At 36.6% G+C, this 25,860-nt stretch overlaps 1 protein-coding gene across 3 annotated transcripts in view; it reads right to left on the bottom strand.

Moving 5' to 3' along the window:
• The window catches only part of smoc1 (SPARC related modular calcium binding 1), a 48,400-nt gene that overhangs the window by 12,929 nt on the left and 9,611 nt on the right, over nucleotides 1-25,860 (bottom strand). The window contains exons 2-11 of one of the 3 annotated variants that reach the window (XM_055230952.1): nucleotides 19,951-20,116; nucleotides 19,792-19,869; nucleotides 15,265-15,377; nucleotides 14,983-15,082; nucleotides 10,216-10,263; nucleotides 9,830-9,856; nucleotides 9,116-9,205; nucleotides 6,423-6,503; nucleotides 2,962-3,154; nucleotides 1,846-1,916 (exon numbers count right to left, since the gene is read on the bottom strand). In XM_055230952.1, the coding sequence (XP_055086927.1) occupies nucleotides 1,846-1,916; nucleotides 2,962-3,154; nucleotides 6,423-6,503; nucleotides 9,116-9,205; nucleotides 9,830-9,856; nucleotides 10,216-10,263; nucleotides 14,983-15,082; nucleotides 15,265-15,377; nucleotides 19,792-19,869; nucleotides 19,951-20,116 (967 nt within the window). The remainder of the gene's footprint in view (nucleotides 1-1,845; nucleotides 1,917-2,961; nucleotides 3,155-6,422; nucleotides 6,504-9,115; nucleotides 9,206-9,829; nucleotides 9,857-10,215; nucleotides 10,264-14,982; nucleotides 15,083-15,264; nucleotides 15,378-19,791; nucleotides 19,870-19,950; nucleotides 20,117-25,860) is intronic. The other 2 variants (XM_033988876.2, XM_055230953.1) reach the window with 2 other exon arrangements.

Here is a 25,860-nt window from a genome sequence, read left to right as displayed (position 1 = left end):
TAATCCGAGCCATTAAAGCTTATAGACCTGCAGACACATGGCCCACTGCGGTAATAAAACTCCTATATCCGCCGTATAGCAGTATAACAGGTGAATCAGATAGTGTAAGTGGAGGAAGTGCATTGTTTGGTTGTTTTGTAAGGCTTCAGTGGTGACGCCCACGGAGCAAAGTGGAGCAGAAAGTGTGTAGCAGCGGTGCAGACCTGTTAAACTTTATGACATGATTCAGAACACCTTGGGTAGCTCACGGTAATTGTCCAGATGTATGGCTTTAATAGCATGCTGAAGCTGTGCAAATTTTTCCCTCCTAATTGTGTCTCTAAAAGGTGCACTTCAAACGCAGCTGCATAGTTAACTCATTTTCTTGTTTGGTCATTTCATTTTTTTTCTACCTCCTCCTCCTCCCTCTGTCCCTCCATTTTGGTCCATTTTCATAGCTTGGTACACAGTGTATGAGGTGGTCTAGTGCCCTAGTCGCCAGGTGAGTTTAATTAACATGTCCAACACAACAGCGCCTTAATCCAAGTGTTAAATTGGTGAGTTATGGGGCATACAGTGTCATATTGGAGAAAATTGCGTGGCGGGTGTGAAGAGCGAGGCACAGCAAGAACCACTGGGCAAATACCATCCTTTAAATTGTTCAACTTTGATTAAATGCAGCTACTCTACTAACTTCTTCTCTGCTAAGATTACACTTACTCACCACTCACCTGCAAAATAACTATTAGCATTACACAAAACCATACAAACAACTCATTTCAACAACAAACATGTTTCTGGTGTTTCCTTTCAATTGAATAAACTAGACCAGATTTACACCAAAAACAAACCATTACAGAACCTCCGCTCTCCTGTAGCCCCCGTAGCCCCCTCAACCCTCCTCCCTCTGCACTCTCACACCTTCACTAAACCACAGCACATCTGCCTCTCAGTCAGGAGTCATGCTCCACTCTGTAAACTCACCAGATGGGAATTAAATAAGAGTTACAGCCTGGGCCTGAACACAGGGGCAGCACCAGCCACCGCCAAGCAGCAACATGAAACTCAAACTACAGTGTTCAACATCTACTCATTCTGTTGTTTCGTTAGCATTTGGTCACTTGTTGTTTAAAGGTACTATCAGTTTATAATAACTATATTATTATAAAGCCATTATAAAGTACAAATAGTTTACTAAGACTGATACTGGCTTCATTACTGCTTAAGGAGTGGTTAGGATTAGGGGAATAATTAAGCAGTTACGAAACCTAAATCACACTTTATAAACATTTTTTTCAATAGAAATTAAATCATATGTTTTGTTTTGTTTTTTCTGGTGGAGAGTCTGACGCCTGCTTGTCTCTATGGACTTGTTATTATCTTGCCTCCACAGTAAAGCATTATTATATTTTGCATTTATTCAATTACAGGTGTTTTATTGCTGAAATAAATACCTTAGAAAGCATGTCTTTCCACAGATCTGACCTGTGACTTTGCTTGGCTTGGAGATAGATAAGTTCAATGTCATACAGTGTAACATTCCTAAAGGTCACATTGTCACATTTTAATATAGAGCTTGTTCATCTTCTAGGCACTCAAAGATCTATATATCAAGGAACTATACACTCATTCACACACACATCCATACACCAGTGTACGCAGACAGTGGGGGCAAGGTGGGTTAGGTGTCAAATCAGTGGATAAACACTCCTAACTGAACTACTGATGCAACAGAGACAAGCTGGTGTCAGACCCTCCACCAGAAAAGTTACATAATACATCTGTATGCATGATTTTAGATATTAAAAGCAGAAGTGCAACCATTTCCACGTCCACTTGCCTCCCCCTAAAAATAAAGAGATTTACCTGGGATCTCTCCGTCTGGAAAGGAGGGGATGGGAGAGGGAGTAGCATTGTCACATTCTGGAGTCCGGTATCTGTAACAATAATGCAATATCAATACACTGCCAAGAGAAAGTAGACTGCTGCCTTGTTGTTTATGAATTTGATCATTACACTTCCTGATAAAATACAAGTGATATGTAAGCCTACACAAACTGACATGTTTTATTTATCCTGGCTACAGTCTAACAGTGACAAATGGATCTGAGGACAAAGTGAAACTAAGATATCATTAGTTTTTTTTAGTTTTTTTCTCACTGTGTGATGTGTTGCCAAATTGGACTAAAATATCCATAATGTGATTTTAATTGGAAATGTAGAAATGAGATATAGACATAAAGTAACATGGAAACTTCATATACCCGCATTGGGAAAATTTGATATCTGTTTTTGTAAAATTAAGTAGCCAAATTGTGGAAGCATAATAGGTGTAAGAAAGGTAAAATAAAGGCCTGCAGTTTATATAAAGGACTAATTATTTGGCATTGTCAATTGGAAAAATGTATTTTTTCCCACAAGAGTAAAATGTAACACATTAGTGAATTTTATCTTCAGATTTACACCGAGAAGACAACAATTTTCAATTTGTTTTAACAGAATTCTATTTATCTGTGTTCCTAGATATGTAAGTAGATATAAATATAAAGGTTAAAATGGCTTTTACTGGGAACAACTGTACTGCTGATTTAATCTTAATTACAAAAAAACATGAACATGATGGCCAAGTTGTTTTCATTAAAATTTGGTTCTCAAGACAATTATCCAATCAGGAAGCAGAATGAGTCTCACATGAGTCTCTCATTTGGGTTGTCAGTTTTAATGCTGAAATCCAGTTGTTTAACCCTAAAAGGCCTCTCGCTGATCTGAATCCTCACTACTTAAACCCCAGCACCTGCAGCCAATCATTAATCAGTGTTAATGCAACTTCTGCAGCCCAGTCTGTGAATTCTGAAGGTTCTGAGCTTTCACTTGAGAAAAACTAGCATTTGCAGGCTAAGACACACACTCAGTTATGATTGTAGTATCTTTTTATAAACAGTGTGAGTGCAGGCTAAGTCCAGTTCCTAAACTTGCTCTGACCTGGTGGAGGTGCCTGGTATGGGCCGTCCTGTATCGACCAGCACACACCAGCAGTAGCCTGTGGACTGGTGACACTGCACTGGTTTGTACAGTCCTCCAGGCCCACAGTCCGGGATGAAGATGGCCTCTCGGGGGTGCAGCCGAGACTCATCCAGAGCGCTCTGCCTCTCCTGGTCACAAGAGGGAACCTTTTCTACAACCAGAGATAATATGAAAAGATCAAGATGAATATCCAATGATAGGACTGCAATGATTCATCTGAATTATTGTGACTAATCAACTATTATATTGTATTGTTATATTTTGCTAATCATGATCATTATGAGTTCAGACTTTGGGGGAAGAAATTTGATTATTTTTGTGGCACAGATTAATGTAATGTATTGTTCTTTATTGTTTATGTTCAAGAAATCAATATTAAAAGACATTTTTATTTAGTTTTTGAAAAGACTACATAAATTCAAGATTGATCAGTATGAGAAGAAAAAAAACCAAAACCTTATCGCCCAGCCCTAATTGGAACTATACAGACTCTATTTTTTATTTTTTTTTGGACATACAAAATAACTCTATAAATAAAACACTTTGCTTCAAATTGGTTGTAACTTGGGTTAAAGACTGTTCCTGTTCCTTTAATTTAAAACTTGCTCTTGCTGCACCTTGTCCCGTCCTCACATTATTTACATTCACATCCATTTAGTGCAAGGCTCTCTCTTCAAACCAGAACAACATCAGACTGTTACCATGGAGATGAAGTGTGTTGACCAATCAGGAGTCATTCTTTATTTTAGGGTCAAGTGCATTGCAGTATCCAAAATAACACAGATAGGAACAATCTCCAGTTAAATACTGTCTTGAACAAGTTTTTGAACATTTAGATTTTCATTGCATGCAGTTTTTGTTACTATCGGCTTATACTGTGCACAATGATATCAGTAAAGCTTTATTTTATCATATCTTATCTTATCAAAATGGCAACATGACAAAAACAATGTGTGTGCAGTTATTAAAGATCGACTGATATGGGTGTTTTTTTTACCAATTGTGTGGAATCCGATACACACACACATTTTAATCATTCTCCCCAACTTATGTAATGTAAATTTTCTACAAACTGACCTACAGCCCCCTTTTTAAGCACAAACCTTTAAAAGAGCTGTGTAATCACATTTTCTGCAGTTATCAATTTGCACTGAAGTGTTCAAATAAAGCTTCATGTGGATTCTTTAGGCAGAAAGTCTGTGCTGAAGATTTAAGGCCGATATCCAATGTGCTAAAAAGTGCAAATATCAACCCTTTAGCAGTTATTCAGATTTTTTATCTTATCTTATCAAGATCCATTTCTTGTCTATTGTCAGTGTTATGCAAGTTCTGACTTTAAATCATTTTTGTGTCAGTGGGTTGTGTATTTAGTATGAAAATGTCTCTGTTTGAAGAATTCATATTGAAAGACATTGTATCTATTTTAATAAGGAAAAATTCAAAATGTGATTCATCAACATGTTGGCCAGCCATGTTAGTTGCTGTTATGGCTGTTGTCATTGTGTTGACTTTAGATTAGATAATTAGAGAAGTGTATAACCATAATTACATATAAGCAACAAAAGACTAGCTCTGATGGCTTGTTGAATACTGCGTGCGTCTCCTGTGCAGCCCCATTCTCAAGTCCCTATAGTCTTCCTTCATTCTTTGCCAAAGTTTCTAATATCCAAATTATTTAGCACTATTTAATATATTAAATGTATTCTAGTGCCAGGATTTGCAAAAGGAAATTCTTTTGCTGCATATAAATGTAAAAGGACAGAGTTAGTGTGAAATTTAATATATTAATATGCATACTTTCTCTCTGTCTCCATTTCAATCCTATTTATTTAGAGTTTATTCTTTCCTTTTTAATTTAAATGACTGCTGTGTTTGGCAGAGGCTGAATGGTCGGAAACTGCAGCTCCTTAAAACAAAACAAAAGCACTGAAGCCACACATGGAGCGAGTCAGGAACCGATGTAACAATTAGCTCATTGTTGTAAATGTCTCCTCAAGCCAGACTCATAATATAATAAAGAAAAACACTGAAAAGAAATACAAATCCTGCTGCATGCATTGATTGGAAACTGCAGTGAAACTGTGATAGATTGAAAATTGAACACTTCAAAATATTATATTTGTTGTTTTTATTCTCAGGGTACATTTTCATTTCATTATCAACTATTTTCAACTGTGTTCACATTTGCCATGAGCAGTGCTGCGTTCATGAGCAGTGCTGCGTTCATGAGCAGTGCTGCGTTCATGACTTTTGCAGGAACTGCTACGTTGTTTTTTTTCTGTCTATAAACAAGGTTTGGTTATTTTATGCCTAGTCTGTTGCATGTGGTCAGTGTTTTGCCAATGTTCCTACTTTTTTGTTTCCTTTGCTTTGCCCAAGCAATTTTGTTAACAACAATAGCTCTCAGCTGTTGATAATCACTGCAATATTGTTTATGTACCTCCTCTATGGTTAGAGTTGTAGAAATGTTAACAATTAGAGCCATTTTATATGCGGATTGTGCATTCCAAAAGAATTGAAATGTCCTAATAGCATGCATACACAAATACATGTCCTTAACTGTGAGTATTTGAAAATGATTTCTACAGGTTCATGTGGTCACTAAACTTGGATTTACAGGGGAAACAGTTTTATAGACTTGAACATTTTATATGGACTCAGGCTTGGCTGACTTTATCGCACTAAATCTTGTATTTGTTTTTCTATTGTTTTTCCAAACCACACTAAAGTGAAGGTCGCTTGTGAGTTTTTAGTTTTACAAACGAGCTTCATGACAAAGTACTTGCCCTCAATCTTAACCTCCGAACAACTTGACAAAAATCTGGCAACAAACATTTAGTTTGAAAAACTGTACGTCCATTTTTCTTCCTAAACAAACCCCAGCATCACTTTAAATCACTCTTATGGCCCATACAGAGTGAAGGAAGGATTGTGCAAACAGGAGGCTGGTCTGTGAGGGCTTCCAGGCAGCAGGACAAAGACATCTAGTCTAATAATCAGTCAGTGATAAGTGATTATAGCCCTACCTTATTCTATATATATATATATATATATATATATATATATATATATATATATATATATATATATATATATATATATATATATATATATATATATATATATATATATATATATATATATATATATATATATATATATATATATATATATATATATATATATATATATATATATATATATATATATATATATATATATATATATATATACACATACATACATACACACACACACACACACATACACGCACACACATATATATACACTGGAAAGGTATATGGGAGCAGGACGCTGAAAATTTTACTAAATACAAAAAAAATGTTATGACCACCGATGAAAAGACTACAAATGTGTTTATTGCATTCATAGTGATCAGTTCCATGCTTGTCTTTTACCTTGTTTTCTGGCGGACGAGCTGTTCTGTTTGTTCTCTTTATAGACCAGCTGTTTGATCCACAGAGTTGGAGCTGTGATCTCTGAAAGAAAAAACACATCTTTAGTTGGCTCTCTTTAACACTGAGGTTTGAGAAACTTTGCCAACTACAGCCTGCATCCACACTCCAAATCAGGCCAACACAGAGCCAAAAACCTGTACTACAAATCAGACCAGAATCCAGTGTAACAGAGACATGCCTCAGTATCTGACACTGTGTTTTGACAACTGGGCTTTGCTTTAAACCACAGAGTTTAAGAGGATTGGGCACATCAACTTTTTGGAGTTATTCTTCCAGGTTTGGGTAGAGAGATGTCTTATTCAGATAAAATCACAATTACTGAATATAATAGCTACAAAAACATAGTAATTTTAAACATATATCTGGCTTTTTTGTCATTCATTGAAGAATATTGTCCAGCTTCTATAGTAGTTTTGTTCACAGTTACGATGTTATATGGGTTGGTCTAACTCTAATCTAGTAAAAATACATTCACAATATAAATCTATGGTCATGCTCATTATGCTCATCTTGGTTTGCCAATATTTGCACTTTTTAGCAAATTGGATCTGTGCCATAGACTGTATAAAGACGTGGACTAAGGGAGTGTGACGTCACCCGTACCATTCAGCTTCAGTCAAATGAAGCTCATCGAGACGAGCAGTTAAAGGTGAATTTGGAGCGGAGTTACATATTTGGAATTCTGACAGAGAGTATCATGGCAGCCAAAGAGCCAATATGGAGCAAAGCTGTTGAAGGTTACATTTCTTCCTGCTTAGCAACGCTGTTAATCAAATCTGTTACTAACTCTAGCAGGAGCAGCCTCTGGGAAAGAAGGCGCCTGGTTTGTCTGGTATTAATGTTTCTATCTTGAGTTACAGACACAATAGCAATATAAAACTACTAGAGACGGGTGAGAGTTTTCTTATGCAAAGTTAATTGGAGCCGGAGTTGACGAAGCTGGAAGCTCTCATTGTCACTTTCTTTTTGGCACACGGCGGTTAGCAGGTTAGCTATGTCCGTTTCTATATACAGTCTGTGTGCACAACAGCGCCCGGCAGTCTCACTGTTAGCGTCATTACATCCTGTTCAACTTTTTCTGTGTGGGTGTTTTGCCGAGTGACACTAAAATTAATAAATAATTAAAGATAAGGCAGTGGACAGGGAGCTGCGGGTGGACATCATGTTAAACACTACAAAATTTAAAGGAATACTTCGCCAAAGGACCCTTCTGTGTTTAGAAAGAGAGATGTTTGTGTTACAATGCTAATGCTGATCCTAAATTTTGAGGCATAATAAACATTAAAACAACACCACAAACTGAAGAATTTACATTTAAAAACAATTGGGTAGTTTGTTTAATTATTTAATTTTAATAGGCTGTTTATTTTATATTTTCTGCTTTTAATTCAAATTAGCATATGCTTTGAGACACAGTGACATAGCTATTACGCTACGTGCACAGAACCAAGTGACTATTGGCTTTAAAGCTCCAGATATTTAGTTTTGACCAACCAGCTGCCTAAAGAATACTCATAAAGCTTTATTTGAAAAATTTAACGTGAAAACATGTCTACAAAGAGTTTGTGGTAAAAAGGGGCTACACATTGGCCCCAAAAACAACAGCAGAGCTAATCATTTTTTTCTGGAACCATCAGTATCAGCATCAGCCATGATAATCGAGCTAAAAAATAATAATGGAATAGAAAATGTTATGGAAATAAAAAATAGAATGTGTTTTATTTTATCTTTTATAACACATAGCTTGTTTGTTCACGTCCAGTACATGCCACAGTATTTCCCCTACCATTATATTGGCTCCCTGCTCCTCCCTGTCCCTCACTGTCCATCAAATTATGAGGTGCTAATCATCTATTGTCACAACGCACATCTTCACCAAATCCATTCCACTATTCCATAAGAACCTACTGTGTTCATAGAAATCCTTATTTTCTCTCATATTTTGCCTGCCTAATCTACTCCGTCATTCTCCATGATCTGCTTCCACTCACAGGCCTTGGTAGCAGCATTGCTTCTCCAGCGACAGAAGAAGATGCAGATACTGCTCCAGCTCAGGTGTAAGTTATACTCGAGTTTGTAGATAATAATAAAATGCATATTCATGCTTAGTGGCACTTTGTGAGTAAACAAAATGCAAGCCAAACCTAGCAAGTAGTTTAAATAAGTCTGTTAGCATCATTAAGGCCTATTTGACAAATACATTGGAGTGTCCACTGTGCCTGGGTTATGAAGCAGTGAGAGGATCAACAGTGAGGTTTGTTCCTGTGACTGTTGTGTTGATTTTGGCTGCAACTGCTTTTATTCAGAAGTACACCAGAAATAACTTCATTAGATCATAACTTCAGAATCCATTACTGCAAATAATTAAGGCTTTAATATGAAATTAAATATTTTCAGAAGTCTGCCAAACCAGTAAACTTAGGGGAAACATTGCAGCACATGCACAAATGAGTTTAGATCAACTTCCTTCATAAGTAAGTAAATAATACATCACTTTCTAAAAACACAACCTTAATAAACTTTTTTTGCCGTGATTGTTTCAAAGACCTTTGTTTCAGGCCATTTGACTCTCCTCCATATAAAAGACTGTAAATCATCACTAGAAATGTGATAGACGTTTGGTCGGGACTCACCATCTCCTTCTGGTGGGACGTGGGTCTCCATGGTGGGGGTGGGCTTGGAGCCGTCATCTGGGTTGAGAGTGAGAAAGAAACGGAAGGAGACTACCATTATTGAGGTTAATACAATCTACTCTCCAGAATTGTTGAATGGTTGGGATTTGCACATGGCCCGGCCACAACACACAGGACAGACAAAAGACATGCACAAACACAGAACACAAAAATCATTCATTTGTCCACACTTTACCCACACACTCACACAATTAACATTCAACACAAACTACACAACCACAATCACAACCTGGCTTGGACATTTACTCTCATGCCTTCAGGAATCCACCAACACATGGCACTAAAGATATTTTTATTTCCAAGAGGCAAACTCCAGCCTGCAAAATATATTAATTTGTAGCCTGTTTTTGATTTGATTTTTATTATATTCTTACTGCTGCAATCCTTAACCCTCCTCTGACCTATGGGCTCACAGCTGGCACAAGGAATAAACCATGTAACTATTCACTTTTTTATTCCTACTTTTTATTTTATTTCCTGGTATTTTGAGGACTTTTTCGATATTCAAATGAAATCTGAAATGATAATTACTAGTTCGACTGTCCTAAGTAAATAGTTGAATAGGTTGGATAAATATATTGATTGCTATAATTGATTGTTCCAAATGTTGTTGGTGTACATAGTGAAGGCACAGTCCCTGTATAACATACTCACCAAGGTGGAGTTTTGAAGCATCTCCAACTTCCCTTAAGAAAACAGTCAAATCACATGCAAGCCACAAACAACAGAGACAAACAGCATTGACATCTACAGCATTTAACTGACTGAGCTTTTCAATTCTATGTTATTTTTTTACAAGGTTGGTAATAGAACTCCTTAAAAGACAACAAAGGGTCTACTTATTCACTCTACACTGACTGTTTTGCCTAGTTTTGATTAGAAGGTATTAGTGTATATTAAATATATATATAGTGTATAGTATGTGTGTGTATAACATATATATTTGTACAATCATCACATATAGTATAGTATATATGAGATTTATACATACACAAACACCAAAAAGTCATGCACAAATCCTGCAGCAGATCTCAGCTCACCTTTTCTGCCTGAGTTGACTGGACCAGGCGGCTTGTCTGTCACTGACCCTGGACAAAACGCACAATGTCATATGTGAAATCAACAACTGCATTCAAACACTACTTTGAAACCTTGAGATACACTCTTTCACTCAGCCCTTCGTTTCATAACTGGTGATGAATTAAAAACCCATCACTGCACACTCTATGAAATAATAGGTTGGCCATCGCTATCTGTCAGAAAAGAACAACACTTTATAAAATGTATTTATAAAGGACTACTCGATAGGCTGCCTGAAAGAAAAATATAAAATCTGTCAACTGGACAAATACACAAGAGGATCTCATGACTGTCTAAGTCTAAAAACTGGCCGCACTAGAACTGAAATAGGAAAAAAGCTTTTGGTTACTTTGATTCCCAAAAATTTAATACATTTCAAGGACATGCAAAACTAGATACCACTAATGCACTTTAATAATCTGGTGATAAACATTTATAATCACACTTGCATCTGTTTTTTAATGTTTTAAATTGTCCTCCGTAGTTATTTGTTTTGTTTGTTTTTGTTTGTATTGTTGTGTAATTGAACAGGGTGCTCATGAAAAAAAATTCAGGTTCTCTTCCTGAGCTCTCCCTGTATAAATAAAGATATGTGAATAAATAAAAGAGCATATTGGCACACGGTTTAAACAATGAATACCTTACAATGCAAAAAAATGAATTCCTGGCCTTGGTTAAGTGGACTTGAATATTAGTTTTCTGGGTTTTGTAATTTTCTTTTAGATTTTACTTGCTATGTGACATATTTGAGAGGTTTCAAGATTTTTCTCAAATTTTTAGGCATAAAACAATAATGGCAAATAATTTGGCTTTAAATAAAAATAAGTAATGCCAGTGACTGACAAACAAATTACGATGCAATAAATCTTTAAAAACTACTCAAACCAATATTTATGTCCTAATTTCATGTTGTTGTTGTTTGTTTGTTTTTTGAGAATTGTTTAATCTAGTTGTTTGTTTGTTTTTGTTTGTTTGTTTTTGTTTTGTTTTTTTTGTTTTTTTTTTTGTTTTTGTTTTTTTGGGGGGGGGGGGGTTGCAGTGTTCTTCTTAACTTTTTGCCAAAAATAGACTAAAATAAAAGCATATTGTTTCTTTTTTTATTATTATGAATGTTTTTACTGCTTTTGAAATCATAGAAAAACATGTGTCCTTACTGTGAGCGGGCTTGCATCTCCACAAACCTAACTCTTTTTGGCCTACCGGAGGGCCTAGTCAAGTTGTTCCTTTGGTTATAATATTCCACAGTATAGCATCAAATGTATCTATCTCCATGGGCAATATTCCGAAGTATGGTTTTAACTTTCTATTTCCATGGACTCATGCAGTCAACTTTCCACCTCAAGAAAGTTACATACTATCGCTTTAAAAATTGATCTGTGTAATGAAACACAGGTGCTGCGTGGACCCCATTGACGTCAAGTGTTAGGGTGATTTCCCTGGTTTATTAGAGTTCGATGAGTATATTCTGTTAGTACTTAAGGTGGACACATACCAAAACACATTATCCCAACACTGACAAACCCGCGTAATCTGACCCATGTGTGAGCTAAACTGTTCATTGCCCAGTGGTACATGCAAGTAACAGGGATGCATGCAGGGAACAAGGAAAAATGTGTAGTTTTTATTTAAAGAGAGGGAGATTTTTGAATGAACTAAAATCAAATTACTACCTGACAGTCCACTTGTCCCAGCAAGAGTTCCCATAAATTGATGGTAGTTTCCTGCAAATGTATGTGACATGATTGACTTGAATCTTGGTTTAGAGAAGGTTAGTGAAGATCGTCAACATGAAGAAGGTGGACTACAAACCGGTCCCAGTTGATTCTATTCATTTATAAAAGGAGTTACAGACATACCTTTGCAAGAAACAATAAAAATACAGGATCTTACGCAGGACAGATAGGAAACAGGTAGAGGGAAATTAGCAATTTTACGCACAAGAACAATTTTACCAAGAAATGATCTGCCTGTAATCACTAACTTTTTGCTATATAGCCATTTGTCCACAAAGCCAGTGGAACAAAATGCCATCTCCGTCCTGTACTCGAGGGACATATCTTAGCTGACTAACATCAACAGTGACAATGGGGTGGATCAATAATGCAAACCATGTCAAAATGAAATGTCGATCCTATATGAATGTATTATATGCATTTTTCATCTATTATATGCATTTTTCATCTAAATATTTTGTTAGGTAATTATTAATATTTTAAATCAAATCAAAATGTAATTATTTAGCTTTGGATCAACATAAAATAAAAAAAACATAATATACTCATAATATATTTGTTTAGGATCAACATTTCATTTTGTGAGTGTTTTTAAAGAACTGGAATTGAATTGTGTGCTCAGATAACTTGTTGGTATATTTTAATAGACCCAGAATATGCATGAACTGAACTGCAGTGCTGGGGAAGGCTAAAATGAATCCAAACTATGCACACCCTGGTGAATGAAGACTTGTACATCTGCTGAGGAGCAGAGGAGGGCATGCGACCACTTTCACCACTCTGCTCCAAATGTGCTCCATATGTAGCTCCAGTGACGCTGCAATTCAACTCTGGCAAAACGCCTCAGTATTATCTTCACAGGAAAATGACTGTGATTATCATAAAGTGTTCCCATCCCGGACAGACGGACGGAAGGCTGTGGGTGTGGGGCAGAGGGGAGCAGGGGGGTATTAGCCTCCTGTCTGACCCCAAGCACCTGCTGTAGGCACATGAAGTACACATGTGCCACAGCTCTGCCTTTACAGACGGACTCCTCTAATTGTATATCAGCGACCCCACTCACACTGCAGACTTCTCACGCTTTCTCCCAGCACATTCAAACTAAGGAATTTATGCATTTTCTATGAATATTTAGATTAAATATAAATATATGCAACAATAGAGCTGCAATGATTAACAAATTCACGATTAAAATAATTTGATAATCTCTATCTGGACCAACCCAACCTGAGACCTTTTTATACAATGAGAGCAGCATTATTCAAAAATCAAAATGTAAAAAAATTTATTTGTAAATATTTTCTAACTAGAAGCTGTCATGGTATTTTAACATTTATTTATTTTTTAATATAATGTACTAACTGTCCATGAAGCTTTTTAAGGCTGGTAGCTGACACAAGCTCCAGTCAACACCCACATAACATGAAGTTAACTACATTTCTGATTTGAGGTTTGTTTGCATACTTTTAGCATATTAGTGCATATTTATGACATGGAATAGGCTTCTTGAGAGAGAATCATCCAAACAACCTGACCTCTAACCTCTCAAAGATGTAGCTTTCATTCTGCATCTGTGGTCGGAATGTAGGTTGTGTCATTTGTAGCTTTAGCTTGGCATAGATCGGATCTGTTCTGATTACGCTAAACCTAATTTGGAGGTATGGAACTAATGCAGGACAGATGCTACAAAATCCCAAAACTCGTAAAACTCAAAATTTAGACAACTATAGTGAATTTTCCCAAATATTTTCCCAAATTTTCTAGATTTTATACCTGAACACACTGGCGTCTTGTTGGTATGGAACTAATGCAAGACAGATGCTACAAAATCCCAAAACTCGTAAAACTCAAAATTTAGGTAACTATAGTGAATTTTCCCAAATATTTTCCCAGATTTTCCATGGGAACACATTGGCGTGTTGGTATGGAACTAATGCAGATGTTACAAAATCCTCCAACTTGTAAAACTCAAAATTTATGTAACTATAGTGAATGTTCCCAAATATATTCCCAAATTTCCCAGATTTTCTACTTGAACACAACGGTGTCTTGTTGGTATGGAACTAATGCAGATGCTACAAAATCCTCAAACTTATAAAACTCTAAATTTATGTAACTATAGTGAATTTTCCCAAATATATTCCCAAATTTTTCAGATTTTCTACTTGAACATAATGGCGTCTTGTTGATACGGAACTAATGCAGATGCTACAAAATCCCCAAACTTGTACAACTCAAAATTTAGGTAACTATAGTGAATTTTCCCAAATCTTTTCCCAGATTTTCTACCTGAACACACTGACATCTTGTTGGTATGGAACTAATGCAGATGTTACAAAATCCTCAAACTTGTAAAACTCAAAATTTATGTAACTATAGTGAATTTTTCCAAATATATTCTCAAATTTCCAAGATTTTCTACTTGAACATAACAATGTCTTGTTGGTATGGAACTAATGCAGATGTTACAAAATCCCCAAACTTGTACAACTCAAAATTTAGGTAACTATAGTGAATTTTCCCAAATATTTTTCAAAATTTCCTAGATTTTCTACCTGAACACACTGGCGTCTTTTCGTATGGACCTAATGCAGGACAGATGCTACAAAATCCCAAAACTTGTAAAACTCAAAATTTAGGTAACTCTAGTGATTTTTCCCAAATATTTTCCCAAATTTTCTAGATTTTCTACCTGGACACACTGGCATCTTGTTGGTATGGACCTAATGCAGGACAGATGCTACAAAATCCCAAAACTTGTAAAACTCAAAATTTAGGTAACTATACTGAATTTTCCCAAATATTCTCATAAATCTGCCAGATTGTTTACCTGAACTCACTGGCGTGTGTATTGACTAGTACTGAACTAATGCAGGGCAGATGCTACAACATCCCCAAACTTGCAAAACTCAAAATTTAGATAACTATAAATTTGAATTTATGAATAAATATGAATTTTCCCAAATATTTCCCGGAATTTCCCAGATTTTCTACCTGAACACACTGGCGTCTTGTTGTGCACGGAGGAGCCACTAACTGGTTTCCCATCACTCGTGACGCACCAGCAGTATCCTGTCAGCGTATGGCACTGGACCTGGGACCAATAAAACATGAAACGCACAAATAAGATGCAGATAGATAATATTTCATTAGCCAGCGTTAAAACAACAAAACACCGGTCTCAAAGCCAAAAAACTGCTAATGGGGAACAGCTATTGGACACAATGGTCTTTGTCTCATGGTCTGGGAATGGGGAGGGGTATTAAGATGAAGGACCTGAGCAAATGTCCCGTCTTCGTTACATTCGGGGATAAACATGGCCTCCTGCGGTCTGCGGGCCTGCTCCAGAGCCTGGGTCCTCTCCGATCGGCATTTTGACTGTCCCCCATCTGCAACATGGGTCAGATAGGGTAATGAAAAAACACTGGAAAATAGTTACTTTTTTTACAATTTGTTGTTTTCCAGTTAATAATGTTGATAGATACAGCTCATTGAAAACATATTTATCACTCTGTTTAATAGCAGATTACTGTGAATTTAGTCAAAGCTCATAAAGACGAAGAAAAAAAGAGTCAAATCAGCTTGAATGAGTTTAAATTAACTGAATGATGAACAGGCTGCTTATCTGGCGTGAGTTAACTGTGTTTACTGAATCATACTGTGGTGAAATAGTGAGCTAAGGCATATCAGTAAAATCTTATCGAAATAAATGCAAACTTAAATCAATCTTAATGTAATAATATAATAATAAATAATAATAATATATGTTAACTCATTGTTTATTAGTTATCAGTTTTTTTAGGAGTTTCTTTAATTTTGTGTAACACTCAAATCATCGCATCTCTGACTTTTTCCTCTCACTTTTGTAAACTGAATGTAGTCTATTTTAACTTTGCTGATGGAATAAAGCAGTATTTATATTGTTTAGTAACTGGTCTGTTACAATAACTAACTGACCCTTTTGTATGGATTCAAACAGAAGGCATGTCATCACATTTTGCCTCTATAAGAGACTGTAAAAATAAAGACAGTTATTTTTGGCAGCGGGGTCGGTTTCTGTGTCTAGCCTAATTTCATTAATCTGCTCCATCACTCAAGCCAGCACTAACCACCATAATGTAAGCACATGTCTCTACTGTACATATGAAAGAGTGTGGAGGGGATGAAAGGTTGAGTAATACAGGCCTATCAACGACTACTGTTTTCATTGCACAGAGCTGCTTTAGTTAAATACACATAGACCCCAGGGAGCGGACCAGGACCACAGAGCTGAGTCCTGCCAAAGACCTGCTTCGAATGGATACCACCTGATCAGAGCAGACTGGACTATGAGGTCATTAAACAGTGACACGTTTAGCCGTTTTTGAATTAATACCTTGTGCTAAGACTGTGCACCATTAGCTAATCTGCTTGTATATTACAGACCGATTCACTGTTTGATTCTTTAACTGTCTGTTGGTTTAATTTACATTTTATGAAGCCCTGTGAGGCAACTTCTGTATATTAGCATATTGAACCTTACAAGACAACCCTATTCAGAAATGGGTACTGTTGCAGATTTGTTGACTTGTTGGCGCACAAGAACATGTTACACAACCTACTTTATATAATATGTTAGCACCATAGATCGTAAAAAGAAGTGGGTTTAGGGAGTCACCCATAGCGTTCAGCTCCAGCCGGATGAAACTCGTCGAGGGGAGCAGTTATGGGGCGAATTTGGAGCCCCTTCCCACCCGCACCTTTGGTTTAGCAGGAGTGTGGTCGCTTAGCAATACTGTCAATCAAACCTGTTGCTAATGCTAGTAGAGTCGACCTCGGGGAAAGAAGGTGCCTCATTGGTCTGTTATTAATGTTCACATCTTGATTCACCAGCAAAATAAGCAAATAAAAATGCCAGAATCATGTCTTGTGGATTAATATAAACATTTTACGACCAAAATGACAACCCTGACAGCAGCAGGGCAACAGTTTTTCAATAGAAAGTTAACTGGAGCCAGAGTCTTTGGCACTGGAAAGGCATCCATGCTCACTTCCTATTTGGAACGCAGAGGCTAGGGGTTATCTCTGTCCATTTATATATACAGTCTATGGTTAGCTCTAAGTCTTTTTTTTTTTATTTGTCACAGAAATTAATTGGATTCCAGCTTAACCAAAAGTACCAATATGCTTTTATAGATGTCAATAGGGCCTGGCAAAAACATAGTCCTGTTATAAGATTTTGTTGCTTGAGTTTCTAAGAAAAAATGAATCCTACCGTCCAACTCCAGACAGTTGATGAATCACCTCGGAACATAATTAAACTTAAATAGGACATTCTAATAGGCCAAAGGGACACTAGTGGAGCATATAAATGTATTTTAACGGCACACTAAATTATAGGTCATGAATGGTCTCACGTCATTGCTGGTGTTAGTATTAGTGAAATACATCATGGTATATTAGACTTCAGATGAACAGTCAAGAGCCCACGCTGACTTGGAAACATGTCTGGAAATTGGAAAAGGAATGACATTAACACCCTCCCGCTCACTTAAATGCCACTTAGGAACACTCAAAAGTTTTTAAGGTCAGTAGAACAATTCAAAAGCAATATATTCTATATTACTTAAACTTATTAAACTTTACTGCTAACTTTATATACTAAAACTTAATTCTTGAAAAAGTATTTATTGACTTTTGGAAGATAGACATACATAGTGCCATAAATAGTGTGAGGATTTTTTAAATGAGGTAATAATAGCACAGTACATTATATAAATACGGTTAGTTAATTTCAGATTGGGGTACAGGTTTACTATTGGTTGTATAGGGGATCATCAGTAGTTCTTGTGAATTTAGTCTAAGTATCTTTGTCATGATTACTGATAGAGACTTGGTTTAGCCCTGGTTTAGCCCTGGTTTAGCCCTGGTTTAGCCCTGGTTTAGCCCTGGTTTAGCCCTGGTTTAGCCCTGGTTTAGCCCTGGTTTAGCCCTGGTTTAGCCCTGGTTTAGCCCTGGTTTAGCCCTGGTTTAGCCCTGGTTTAGCCCTGGTTTAGCCCTGGATTAGCATTGGTTTAGCCCTGGTTTAGCACTGGTATAGTCCAGTTACAGACCTGACATAGTTCTAGTTTTTCAACTTAGTCCTGGGTGTGAAAAGTTTGAGAACTTTTGAATTAAGTAGATACATATTATTGAGCTAAAATTGACTTTTCCCATAGTGATATAATACAATATCTGTTCAAGATATGGCTACATCTGCCTACAAAAACCTCGCCAGAAACACAAATGAAAACACTTTGAAATGCAGATTATCACTGGCAAAGCGCTCAGCCGTGCCAGAGATACTTCACAGAGTAGAGATTATTGGAACAGTTGAGCTCAGTCTGACTGTCTGAGTGAAATGTCAACACAATTTCAAATCTATTTATATTCAGCACTGAAATACTTTTGTTGCTGCAAAAATAGAAAATCCATCTTAATCTGTTTTTCAGACCTTGTCCATGTTAATTTGCCTCTAGTCTGCTCATGCCATTAAAGCCAGTCTACCCTCCACACTTCAGACTACATCAATGGTTTTTGACTATTTCCATTTTTAAATATTATAAAAAATATGTTGTTATGAATTGCATATCACTCCTATTTACTAAGATATAATATTCTTTAGTTACAGTCCTGCATTGTACTGCTTAAAATGGCATCTACTGACGTCAGCTAACTTTGTGTTTAAAACAATGGGTTAATGAGCCCGACATACCCACTTGTGTCTTTTGTTGATTGTGGTTTTGTTGCTAGCGTTTTGTCTTGTAATCCCATCAAATTCACACAGCCAAGTCTAAGCCAGACGTTGTAAACAGAGATTTGAGTAAAGCCTTATTTTGATCATTAAATGTGCAAAAACTATGAGCTTCGCCTAGTTTAAAGTTCCCTGGAACAGCTCGATGTTATGAAATAAAAATGAGCATTACCTTACAAGAAACTAGGACTTAATCCAAAAATGTTTTTCTGTTTTCCAAATAGACAGTGCATCAAAAGGAGGAGGTGGAAAAGGGGGAAATGCCAAGCTCAACCTTGACTCCAGACCTATCAATCTCAGTGCTGTTGAGAGGCTGGCATCCCGAAACTGAGGAAGTGAGTGGTGCAGGTCTGGTTAGGTTTACACGGAGACACAGAAGCGGAAAATCAAACACATCTTCTCATTCAGTTCAACTTTGACCACTGTCCACCTGCAAATCTCTGCTGTAAGCTCTATACTCTCACATTTGAGGTTCTTAAGAAACTGCCAAGACACGTTGTTGGGTTAATAAATAAAAGGGTGGGTGCAACTTGTGGTACATAAAAGTTTTGTATCTTATCCAACTAAATTCTCTTGGTAATTATTTGTAACTATAAAGGTGCAATAGGTCACTTTTCAGATGGAGTGACCGCCAGCTGGTTGTTTCCATGGAGATGTTATTACTTTTGCCAGGAATTCCACTGGCAATGTACGCTGGCACCACAAGCCCAAATTATAGGTCAGCCCTGCGGAGAGGTGACCTCACTCACTAAAAAAGTGCATGTTTATCAAGGGTTTTTTTTTGCTATTAAAGTGCTTGTATTTAAATAAATGGAAGAAGCTCAGTTAAATGCTCTCTCTAACATTCCAGGCAAAGCAGTAACATATAAGGATAAGCCGGTGGCATATCATCCACCAGAAAGTTTCCATTGTGAACTTTTAAAATGACAAAAAAAGCTGCATACAACATTGTCATTTCTATAGGGATTTTTACCACTGATTCAGTTTTTGAATATGAAAATGTGTTTATGGCACAAAGAGTGTGATTTTACCTTTATAATCAATATCTTTCACCGCTGAAGCTGTGGTTGGCGCAACAGCCGGCTGATCAATTCTTGCCCAGTTTTTACCTGAACAACAAAACAACTTTAGCTCTGTCTTATATGAATGTTGATGTTGTATATAAACTCCTGTATAAATTCAACTGGCACCTCGACACCTCCCTCGATGAGCCAGTGTGAGCGTCTTGTCTTTGCAGCGTGCCTTCTGCAGTTCACAGCTGTTTTCGTAGCTTCGGCCGTCGGAGCCACACACGGGTTTGCCTTGAGTCCTGGAGCACGTCAGCCCACAGTGACTGTCCCAGTCCCCGATCAGCCACTGCAACCACACATACAGCAACGATTAGCAATGTTAGAGATAAGGCTGTAAGGATTATTTAGATAATATTAGACAAAACAGCACAGTGAAATGAGTGAAATGAGATGAAGAATGAGGAACAACATTTGGCAAATCACTGTGTTGAGGCATTAACTCAACACAGAAGCAGGAATGATATTGAATTTTTGATATTATATGACACCAATGTTTCAAAAAGTTCAGTCCCCATATCCTAGTATAATAAACATTTTCCTTCATTCACAACAGAATAATGAAGCATAAATTGCACAAGAAACATGGTACATTCCACTACTGTTTGTTGCAATCAATCATACCCTTTTCCACATCCTCAACCAATCGCTTCTTAAGCCGGAAATTTCAGCTACAATACACAGTAGCATCACTTTCTAATTAATCATTGCAACCACAAACCATGAGGATGGAGTAATGCTTTGATTGCTTGCATTAGAAAATTCAAAACTCAAACAAACGAAATTGCATAATGTCTTCTCAAACAGACTTATAGTATTCCTTGTTTGCCTCTCCGACTTCTGGATTTCACTATGAACAAAAGCCGTATTCACATTTTGCCAAACCAACACAAATTGGACGCACGATTCTCTTGGCCCTTTCTCTTCGGTCTCTGTCTCTCTTTGTTGAGGCGCAGTAAGGAGGGCGTGTACATCTCTGCTCTGAAGTCAAATTCCCATGTATCTAATTGATCTTTGGCTCAGATGGCTCAAGAACAGCACTCATGACTTTAGTGGTTATGTTTTTTTGATTGGATTAAGCATCATTGTTGGACTACGGCCTTATTCTGACAGCAGTAATAACACTTGGCTACGGCGCTCACCTAAATTCATCTAAAACCTAAAAGATTAGAGAAGAGCAAAATTATTACATTTGTAAAACAAGAGAACTGTGCTCACTGGGATTGTCTGATGTCAAGTTATGTTAAATAGTTTAGTGTATTTAGAGGTGCACTATGTCACTTTTTAACAGGAATCCTCCACCTGCTTGTCTCCAGGGAGTTCATATTGCTTTGCCTGTAATGTTCCACAGTATGGCATTAAACTCACAATAACAATGCATGTTTTTCAAAGCATTTTTGCGCAATAAACACATCGGTAATCAAATGCATGCATGATAGATTCATTTACTGCTATGATGTGGAATATTACTAGCAAAGCAATTTCCATGGAGACAAGTAGGTGACCAAACATTCACAAGAAGAGTTACATAATGTGCCTTTAACAAAACCTAATTTGTTCAAATTTTCTTGCAACTAAATCAAGTTGATATTTAAATTTAATAATGTGATTTTTTTTTTTTTTTTTTTTTTTTGTTCTGTGTAGAGTTTTCTCCATCTTTGATCCATAGTTGTTAAAATATGTTCCAACAGTGCACATGCCTATACAGCCTGTATGTCTCATTATGGCAGGTTCAAAGCATAAAAATGTGCTGGAAAAACACATCGCCTGCAACAAATGAGATAAGTTTCCATTATTTATCCGCTCCACTTGTATCAATAATCCAAGGTCAGGAGCAAAACTTTATGACGTGTAAACCTCTTCTTCATTATAAATATATTATGGACAACACCAAAATAGTTGCTAAGAGACGGACTTTTCTTTGACACAAGAGCAATCAGAGCAGTAGATGGTCAGACAGCCAAGCCGCTGATGTCATGAAAAAGCTGCATAAAACTGTAGTCCCTCTCAAACAATGAATCATGAAGTTTCAAGTGCTCTGAACATATTGGTTACAACCAGTACACAGAGCAGAGATGGGAGAAGTTAGCTAAGCCTTGTAAAACCGCCATGTATGTCCTCCTTTCTGATACAGCTGCCAATAAAATCAGATTGGAAATGTCACTGACACTATTTCACTGGAAAAGCTGACACTGGAAAATTAAATGATCCATAGTTTATGACGAACAGAGGTTTCGGTTGTATCATATCATTTTAATAATAAAAATCTTATGAGGACAATATTAGTTTGACAGAATTAATTGCTTTGACTACTGTGTTCAGCTGTCATTTATTATTACTGCATAAAGCTAAAGAGAGTGAACAGCAATGAAATAAGAAGCAACAACGAAATATATAGCCGCTAATTTAGGAATTGAACATCATTATCTGGACTATATATAGACTCTAGAGTTGTCACAATACTAAAATTTCAAACTTGATATTCAGTACCAATTCCAATACCATGATGATAACAGAAAATGGCCTTTATTTAGACAATATTATGCCATTTTCAGCATTAAAAGGTAGTACTTTCTTTTATATTGCCACGTGGTCTTATATCTGTGTAGTCCCTCAGCCGTCCAGGCAGGTTCCATAGTGGTCCCTTGGCGTATATTAGTCTATGTGGCTCAAGATTATTCTAAAGCTATTCAGGAAATAGCTTTGAATGTGACTTTTTTGGTACTGATAATGGCTCAAATGAGTATCTAGTTTCAGTACAATTTAGTTTAGTTTCATATTTTATGTATGAAAACTTGTACACTCCATCAAGAGACACCCTAAGCCAATATTGTTACGGCTTCATTTAGTTACAATTGTGTTCAAATAAATTAATAAATAAGTAAAAAATATGCAAAAAATAAAACACTGACATCTACTTTTATCTGTCTTGTTACAGTATTTCACCAGCATCCAAGGTATTTATATTTAGTCATGCAGTGTTCATTTTTTGCAATAGTCTATGATGGTAATATAATAAGCCACTGGCAGCTGTGTGTTTGTACTACTTTTATTTTATGTCATACTTTGGCCCACATCTCTGGTTTTATATTGACTTTGTAATAATAATAATTTCAAATGGAAACAAGCAGCAGGTCAAAAAAACATCAATTATTTACCGTCCTCATTGGGATTTTACCATTTAAACTGGTCTGCCAGTGCTGACAGACTTGGAAGCCATTTCTAAATCTATCACATGATATGTTAATCAACTTGCCAAGAGCTGAGCAAATATCACTCCAGTCCAAAACAAATGAACTACATCAAATACAACAGGGACTGATAATGGTGCAGCAGACCTTGTTCCTCTGGCTTCTTCCAATTTGTAAGATGGAAAATATGGAGCCACTTCAGCCCCAAAGCGTTATATCATAGTAGCAACTAAAATAAAAAGTTTACGGCCGAGTAAATGTTGAGGTCAATGGTGCAGACAGGATGTAATATAAGACTAATTATCGACTGTCAAAGCTATCAACACGAGCATGAGTCTTTGTGGAAAAATTAAGATGGATGTGAAGCTTTGTTTACAGCCTAAGAAATTTAAATAAAATTGGAATATTTTATTCTTGACCATAGAGGACTATTACATTAACATAAATATAATATATATATATGCCAGTTCAGCAAGTTGAAATATGTTTTAGTTCTGCAGAAATTAGTGGTTGGATAATTATTATCAAGTTTAAATGCTCATTTGAATATTTTCTGAGTTTGTCCTGGTTACTTCTATCAACATAAAGCATGCACAATAGCATTAGTCCTCCAGCTAGGTACTCCTGGCTAACATTCAGGCACATAATCTTGAAAAGAGTCCCCAAGCACTGCACAAAAGTCATCTTCATGTTTGCACCAATAGTACTGACGAATGGGCTACATGTAATCAAGGACAGACTATGTGTGGTACCTACATGTGGTACATGTGGACACAAAACCACATTGTTAACCTGGTTAGGAATTATTAATCAGTGTTAGTGCAGCCTCTGCAGCTCAATGAGTTAATTCTGGAGTTTTGAGCTTCCACATGAGGCATGGCCTCTCATTGTACCAAGAATGAAAAAAAAATCTATATAAAAAAAATCTATATGCAGGTTAAGACACTGAGAGCCCAGGTTCAAATGTGATTGTAATAGAGCGCAGACTATATACAGGTACTTTAAACAAGCTATTATTATTTACTGCTGAAAAACAAATCATCTTTTTTTTTCTGTCATAATAAGGGTATCAAAATCAGTATTGACTATTGAGCCCTTTGTTAGTTTTATAAATGTTTCATTTTGATTTTATTGTGACAACACTATTATCTACAATAGAAATAGCAGAAGTTATGGTCGTCAGGGTGGTCCTAAAACTGGAGGTCTAAACGTTTCATAAAGCAAAGATTTTCTGCCAGATACTGAACACACAACTGCTCCTATTCCTTCAGTAAAAAAAAAAACGATACTTCCATTGGGTCAATACCATTTTAATAAAGCAGTTATTTAAATAAAAGGAGAGAACACAGTGGTGTTCTACTGAAATCCCACTGTTTAGAACAAGACAGTTTAATGTGATTTAAGTTTTGGCTTCACGGCGCTCTGTTCCCCAGAGTGATGGAGTAAATCTTTAAGTCTTTATGAGCCCGTGCAGACAAGGAGGACATCAGTTTATCATTGATGAAACATCCTCATCTTGGCTTTGTCAAAGTGCACAAAACTCTATAATCCTAAACAGGCAGGAACATTTGTATCCAACTCTCTACATGAAAAATACTTTGAAGGCACTATTTTTATGACACAGGTGTCTAAAAACAATTAAATAAGGGTCCTAAAGCATAAAGTCGATCTATCACTGCTGTAGTGTCCTTGGCCAAGACACTTTACTTCCACTGTCTATGGAATATATAATTGTGTTCAAATGCTTATGAGTGAATAAGAAAATGAGTGGTAATTACCACTATACTACTCGATGTTCATACTTAAGAATAGACTCAATACTCACCGATCCTGATACCACAATGACACTAAAAACATCTTTATGTAGACAGTAAACAACAATAAACTGTAGTACTTTTCTTTATTACCATGCGCTCTTATATTTGTGTAATCCCTCAGTCACCCAGGTGGGTTCCACAGTGGTCCCTATAAGACTATGTGGTCTTATTCTACAGTTCAAGAAAGATCACTCTAAAGCTGTTCATGAAAGGTTCATTTCTGGCTTCTTGGTGTGACTTTTTTAATATTGATACTAGATACTGAGTATCTAGTATTATACAACCCTATACTGTAATCCATTATCTCAAAGTAAATTAATTGATGAAACAATACAATACTTTGCATAGTCACTAGTCGCTGGTCTGCATAGTCGCCCAGGGAGGGCGATGTGCCAAAAATGTATAGCATCATTTTCTATATTCTCATAAGTCATGTACACTGTATACAGTCTTTATAAGGAAACTCACTATCTAATCTAAGAGTTTATGCTTCACTGTGGTTGGTTAAGTCCAGCTGTTACTCACTCAGAGCATGATGGAGGCTGACCAATTGGAGGAGTTTGGGAAACGTGTGTGACAGAAAAGCACGAAATCAACAAACTAGCAGCAGAAATCAGATAGAAAATATAAGAACCTGTTGATCAGTCAGTCAAAGAAGCCCTTAGAAAATGCTGATAGTGCATACAATTTGGTTTATTTCCTCAGTCTTTTGAAACAGGCTTTAAAGATCCTATATTACACAAGATTACACGATTAAATCCAAACTTTAATACGGTTGAAAGTCCTGGTCCTGACTCACAGCACTAAAGGATATCCACCTTCACAATAACATCATAAATCACATATTTGGGGTATTACATTGTCCTGATCATTCTTTAGTCAGAGCATCCCACCCACACAACCCTGTCCCATAAAGACAAAACAGATACTCAGATAGATAAAACTTTCAGAGGGACTTGTAAAATCTGTGGAAAATGTGAATCAAATGTGTGGGTTTCTTATCTGAGGTCTCCATGTACCTCGCT

Source organism: Periophthalmus magnuspinnatus, chromosome 22 (genome assembly GCF_009829125.3).
Source record: "Periophthalmus magnuspinnatus isolate fPerMag1 chromosome 22, fPerMag1.2.pri, whole genome shotgun sequence".
Classification (NCBI taxonomy): domain Eukaryota; kingdom Metazoa; phylum Chordata; class Actinopteri; order Gobiiformes; family Gobiidae; genus Periophthalmus; species Periophthalmus magnuspinnatus.
The sequence above is the reverse complement of the archived record's forward strand: the minus strand, read 5'-3'. Positions and strand labels throughout refer to the sequence as shown.